At 43.0% G+C, this 5,851-nt stretch overlaps 2 protein-coding genes across 7 annotated transcripts; one reads left to right on the plus strand and one right to left on the minus strand.

Annotated features, from left to right (window-relative positions):
* Positions 1–318: 318 nt before the first annotated feature.
* On the plus strand, positions 319–2,723 carry LOC112288869 (uncharacterized). 5 transcript variants are annotated; one of them, XM_024533551.3, is made up of 3 exons: positions 319–505; positions 932–1,974; positions 2,261–2,723. In XM_024533551.3, the coding sequence occupies exons 1-2, from the start codon at positions 351–353 to the stop codon at positions 1,959–1,961; spliced, it is 1,185 nt and encodes a 394-aa protein (XP_024389319.1). In that variant the 5' UTR covers positions 319–350; the 3' UTR covers positions 1,962–1,974; positions 2,261–2,723. The 5 variants fall into 5 exon arrangements, with proteins under 5 accessions (XP_024389319.1, XP_090110145.1, XP_090110142.1 ...); XM_090254019.1 differs by having other exon boundaries at positions 320–578; XM_090254016.1 differs by lacking the exon at positions 2,261–2,723 and having other exon boundaries at positions 320–505; positions 932–2,201.
* LOC112288683 (uncharacterized) lies at positions 2,137–5,136 on the minus strand. 2 transcript variants are annotated; one of them, XM_073537394.2, is made up of 2 exons: positions 4,066–5,136; positions 2,137–3,934 (listed from the first exon to the last, which is right to left on the minus strand). In XM_073537394.2, the coding sequence occupies exon 2, from the start codon at positions 3,855–3,857 to the stop codon at positions 2,943–2,945; it is 915 nt and encodes a 304-aa protein (XP_073393495.1). In that variant the 5' UTR covers positions 3,858–3,934; positions 4,066–5,136; the 3' UTR covers positions 2,137–2,942. The 2 variants fall into 2 exon arrangements, with proteins under 2 accessions (XP_073393495.1, XP_073393494.1); XM_073537393.2 differs by having other exon boundaries at positions 2,137–3,948.
* Between the last annotated feature and the right edge of the window lie 715 nt (positions 5,137–5,851).

Raw genomic sequence — 5,851 nt, forward strand, 5'->3', positions numbered from 1 at the left:
TCTCATTGGCTGAAATCTAAAAAATTGCTCAGTAGCAAAAAAAACCCTATGTAACCTACAGAAAGACCTCCCACATATAATATATTATATGTATACAACTTTTCCATGGCCAATGGCACAAGTTTCTGTCAATATGTATATATGTATATGAAATAAAAACCTACCGCAACCACGAAATTGGTTACAAAAACTAGTTTTTTCACAAAATTTCATATAATAAAAATAATGACATAATAAAAAATAAAAATCCACCGTGAACACCATGATTTTGGAAAAAATAGTCATTTGCTTGTGAAAACCCTAATGGGATGTGAAGGGAAGAGTGTTTCCCATGTCGCCCGGCGCTGTCGATGATAATCTATCGGCTCCGAGGGGCCGCACGACATCTCCTTCCATTTATGGCCTCGTCGATGTGGTCGAGTCGCGGTGATTCTGGTGGAGAGGATCCCCCGCTTGTGGATCCACAATCGACTGACTGGACCCAGTCATCATCTTCCACATGCTTGTAGTATTTTTCTCCTCCAGCTCGTCTCTGTGCTTGTGTCTCGATTGAAACGCGGGTGTTGTAGAATCCCTTGGTAGGATTTCTCGAATTCGGATCCGGATTTTGGGTCGTGAATGTGGTTACTCGTTGGATCGACCTTGTCAGGTGGCTCTGACATAGGATGATTGTGATTGTTCTGCAATTGAAGCTTAGAATGAATATTTTGGTGTCGATGTTGAAGAGGCGGCGTTTATCTCTAGGGTGGTCAAACTTTGTACAACTGTCTTGAGGATTTGGATTAGGTTGTTAGATTGTGGCGTGTCTTGTAATGCGAGCAAGGTCTTGCGGGGACATTGAATGTTGTGGGGGATGGGCGATGTTCGAGGTACTGAGGTTCATATCAAAAAGTTTTGTTATTTGATGAGCATTGGCTTGTGGTTGCTTCAGAGAGTGGATAGTGGGGGAGCTGTTGAGAGGTATGGCGTCGTCATTGAGCGTGCGAGTTGGGAAGGCCTTGCCCGCTGTGGCATTGGCGATTGGGGCCGCGGCCCTGCTTTTCAGGGACGTCGACGAGGCATTCAAGCTTCTCGAGAAAGGGTGCCCGGACAGTGCTGCGTACTCTTGGAGATCTAACATTCCCGTGGTAGACAAGATGCTTTGCACCCTCGTGAATTTCTTCTTTCGTGCGCAGAGCTCCGACGACGCCAAATGGGTGACAGGATACATTGCAACACTAGTCGTCTCGCTTTTGGCCTTCATGGCCGTAGAAGGATCCAGGATTAAGTCCGGATTGTTTTTATCCGCCACATGGTTTCATGGGCTCCTCCTGCAAATTTTGGGGGTGTCGGTATCCTTCCCTCTGTTCTGGCTGCCCGCGTACTTCCTCTACGATGGAGGGAACCGCGAGGTTAGTCAAGTGTGGAATAAGAAGATTTCCTTGGCCCGAGTCGCCGCCATAGGTTTCGCCTTCCTCTTCTTGTGGTTGAACATCATCGCGCTCTTCTTTCCGCTCAAGACCGACCAGAAGCAGTTGGCTTGCTTGATTTTCCTAGTTATGCCAGCCATCGTCACCACTTTGTACCTCCCCTTTACGACCTCGCCCGACGCGCCGCAGCAGAAGGGTCACAAGGGGGTGATCGCTCTGCATCTCCTCCAAGCCGGACTAGGTCTCACATGGCACCTGATTGCTGTCTTGTACGTTCTCCGCGACCCTGAGCTTATTAGCCGCGTTATAAAGCTCTTCACCTCGTTCAAAACGGAAGAGTACCCAGTCTATTTCGTGTTAATCGACCTAGTCGCGCTTTTCCTGTCTTTCGTTTACCTCACGGCAGTTGAGGACGGCTTTCTCATTGCCTTGCTAGTGTCTGTGGGAGCTTTTATTTTTGGGCCGGCATTCGTTGTCTCAGCGTTTTGCGTCTACCGAGAGCAGTGCATCTCCAACGCAGTCTCTGTCATGAGAACCAAGAGGAAAGACTGAAGCCTTGCACAAGGTGAATTTGAAGTGCCTTCTCTGTGTATGTAAATTACCACTTGATAAGGGAGCTGTAAGGCGTTAGGTGTGTACGAATGAAGTTTATTTGTTCATTTGTAGGATGTGCAGAAGAAGCCTTGAATCACATACAATACTATTTTATTTTGGCAAACTAAATATCTTGTGCTAAGAAAGAACCAAGATGTTTTTTCTTTAATTGTTGGAAAACCTCCACAATTCATCTCATGTTCATTTTATACACCTAACCATCTCTCACATTGGTCGTCATGCTTTTATGCGAGTAGTGGACCAGAACTCATCACCAGAAAGCAAGAGTGGAAGAGGTAACCCACTGCTTGGTAAAGTCGACGATGAGATCAGAGTTCGCTTCCTGTGCTGAGAGAGAAGAATGCTTGTCTTGGGTAGAATCGAGAGGTATCTGTCATCTTCTCAAAGCCAGTGCAATTTGATGATTGCGTTATTTTTGAGAAGCATAGGAAGAAGAGCAGTAGAAGACTGGAACTTTTTCTTTGTCCTACAATTTCCTCTGCAGTTTGATCACTGTCACCAACAGTGTGCATCCTGCTACAATGTCTCCAACAGATGTGGGTCACTATCGGAAGATCTTGATAGTTCGTCTTTCTCAACACCGCATCCGTCCGCCATGACTAAAAACTGCTTTAGTTACCCTTTGGTCGGCTGAACTCAGCATCTGATTGTGGGAGAGTACATTTATGATAATGTCAGGGCAGAAGGGAATTCCTCATACTCATGCCTCCAGTCTCCTGACACATCAGATATGTCATCCAATGCGCAGACAACCTTCAGACGAGTCAACTTCGAAAGTTTTCACGTGTTGATGTCTTTTTTTTCAAATCACTTTGCAATTGATCACTGATTCCAGCGTCTAGTACTGATAGTCCACTTTCTCGCAAGTGACTTTCAATGGGGAAAACCGTGATAGATTAACTTCGACACTTCAGACCGTTATCTCTTGGCCATTTCGTGAACAAGTAGCTTCTTTCCATGAAATATCTGCGAAGTTGAATTCTCAACCCAACCGAAAGCGCCAGTGATTTTCCGGTGAACGGCCTCTGATGTGCCAATAGGAATAGTCAGGAAATAGTAAGCGAAGACAGCTTCAATAACACCTAGGAGCGCACCTGCAATGACATCACAGAAGAAGTGCCGCCCCAGGATGATACGGGAGGAAGTTGTGGCGATGGCCCAGCCAGTGACTATACTCGCAATCAAATTTATAAGAATGGCCTCTGCGGTAGGCACAAATTCATTCAATATGTTCACCCGCCTCTCAAGTTTTTGCTGGAGATATGGTAACCATGATCGATGTGACTGGTCTCTCCACATTGGAATGTAGAGCCAAAAAGTTGTGTATACCAACAAGGCCCGTGTGGAATGGCCGCTAGGAAATGACCAATGATCCACTTGCATCGTCAGAAAGTGATTGCGGTTGTAAACTGGTCGCGGTCGGCGGACAATCTTCTTAACGATGGATACAAAAATCATGTCAAAGACATAGGCCATGAAGAGGTTGAAAAAAAAAATGCGAACCTCAGGTGTGAGTTTGGATTTGGGCGCAACGTACGTTGCAGCTGCACAAGTGATGAGGAATAAACCATCACCCGAAAACTCCAAGGATCGCAAAAACACGTAGAAGAACATTCCCAAGCCATGTTCATGTACCCACGCGGAAAACTTTCTGTCAAATGCCACGATATGCTTGAGAATGCTAAGTTTCGACACAGTTTTGCTGTCGTTTCTTTGCTGGTTTACATGTTCACGATTAACATATTGAACAGCTGAAGTTGTTTCCTTCCCTGGCAACGGTGGCTCTATAGAACTATCTCTCTGCGTCCGCTTTCTCGACTGTCGCAGAACCATAGCTGCAATGCCTCCACGCTACCTTCAGTCTCTGCAGCCGTAATGTTCGGAACACAAAGAAGATATGTGACGAGGATCTGGATCACGCGATCTGACACTCAACGCATCAAATTTCTGCGAAAATTGGCTCATTGGCCGCACAAATGAAGGGATGTCAGAGACCACAGAGCTTCTGAAGACGATAATAGAGTTGCTAGTATCAATTTACCCCCAAAAAAGATCTCTATGAGCATATCCCAGCACGTTCGTATCCATTTCGAATCGAGACTTTAGCCGATGCGGCAAAGCTTAGCAAGAAAGTCAACGTCATACGAAAGCTCCGTACTGGTACCCCGATGTACAAAGGCCAATTTTTCTGCTCCGGAAACAATCCGCTTTCCACCGATTGATAGAGAAATTCTTGCACCTTCAAACTTTCACAAGAATTGAGGAGCCTGTTCTGATCATTCATGGCCTTCAACTGGCTCCATTGTGACAAATTGTTGACAAGATTCTGAGCGGGTTTCACACCGTCCAAGCCTTGAATCGAGCCTGAAACTCGCTACCAAGACGCGTATCAGTGAAAATCACTGAGAGTCCGAATACGCATTTTGTCCCGTGCAAAGCACCACAAGATTGCCTTCTCCGTTGCCATCAATCAAATCCCTTGGCTACCCTGAAACTTCCACAAGAAACCGTGACTCTGTGCTCCGCTGCAATTCGACTCTTTCCGATCTCCTCCACTGATCGGATGCGTCACCTGCCGCTCCAGAGCGGCATGTAGTGGGGCCTAGTCAGAGGCCACGACTCACAAATCTCGGGGATTTGGAGGTTTGACTCCCGCGCTCTCTCTCTCTCTCTCTCTCTCTCTCTCTGGGCTCTGCTCCATCCAAATCCAAACCCTAATTTCGGCTCGTCGCATTGTCGGTAGCTATCCTTGGAGCCTGCGTCAACACCATTAGCTCTGTTTCTCTCCGCAATCCAACACGATCTCATGCTCTCATCCCTGCACCGACAGGTTTGAGACCCTTACATCCCGAAGCGTTAGGGGAGTTTTAAAGTTGTGAGCATGGAAGGATTCTTTCAAGTAAAAAAAGTAGCTCTCAGCTCGATGAATGTAATTTTCTAATAAAAAGTGAAATTGAGGAGGGTGTGTAGAAATGGGTTTAATGTAGGTATGCCACAAATTTTGCCACTTCTGTGCAGTACAATTTAGAGATAGTATGACACTATTGAAAAAAATAGGATTTTTATAATTTGGATCAAGTTTGTATAAGAATGTGCTTCAATTATTGAGATTTAGTTTTTGGGTTTTTGAATACGTTTTTGTGATGTTGATTAACTAAAATTGAGTTAAGATAGAATTATAAAGGAGAACAAATACTCATTTGTAATTCTTGTACATACAAGAATCCCAATGCAATCATGAGTATATTTGAAGAATTAATAATAATAGAGGCATTTATAGTGCACAAGGAAAGTAGATAATATTATCTTGCATTTTTTTTTTTTTTTTTTCTAGTAAATATCTTTTTTGGTTTTATAAGGCATTATATATATTTCCTATTAAAAATAAAACCTTACAAGGTTGACGTAGACTATGAAGTTGTATATAAAGATTTGTATATAAAGAATAACATATATTTAAAATAAATTATTATTACTTATATTTTTAGGAAAAATTGATCAATTTTATAATATTGCCTCTAAAGTAGAATTTTTTATAAATGTATTATTGTGTATTCATCTATATAAGAGGCCAAGATGGCTTGTTCCAACTTGAAATATCTTTTTACAAGTTGCTTCAAAGTGTGGTGCTAAAATGAAAACATATTAATTAACAATTTCAAAAATTAATTATTATAACATGTATAATCTAAATCACTTGTCCATGGATGCTAATGAAGTCAATCTTGGATATGACTAATGTAATCTAAATTAGAGATATTTTAATTTGTTTATTACGATTTTTTGTTTTTTTGTTTTTTTTGTTTTTTTAATTATTTGAGTGATTT

Source organism: Physcomitrium patens, chromosome 11 (assembly GCF_059467195.1).
Source record: "Physcomitrium patens ecotype Gransden chromosome 11, ASM5946719v1, whole genome shotgun sequence".
In the NCBI taxonomy this organism is placed as follows: Eukaryota; Viridiplantae; Streptophyta; class Bryopsida; order Funariales; family Funariaceae; genus Physcomitrium; species Physcomitrium patens.

Coding starts and splice junctions, on each gene's coding strand:
- LOC112288869 (XM_024533551.3), top strand. CDS start 351: ATGATAATCTATCGGCTCCGAGGGGCCGCACGACATCTCCTTCCATTT. Junction 506..931: donor TCATCATCTTCCACATGCTT/GTAGTATTTTTC, acceptor TGGTTGCTTCAG/AGAGTGGATAGTGGGGGAGC.
- LOC112288683 (XM_073537394.2), bottom strand. CDS start 3,857: ATGGTTCTGCGACAGTCGAGAAAGCGGACGCAGAGAGATAGTTCTATA.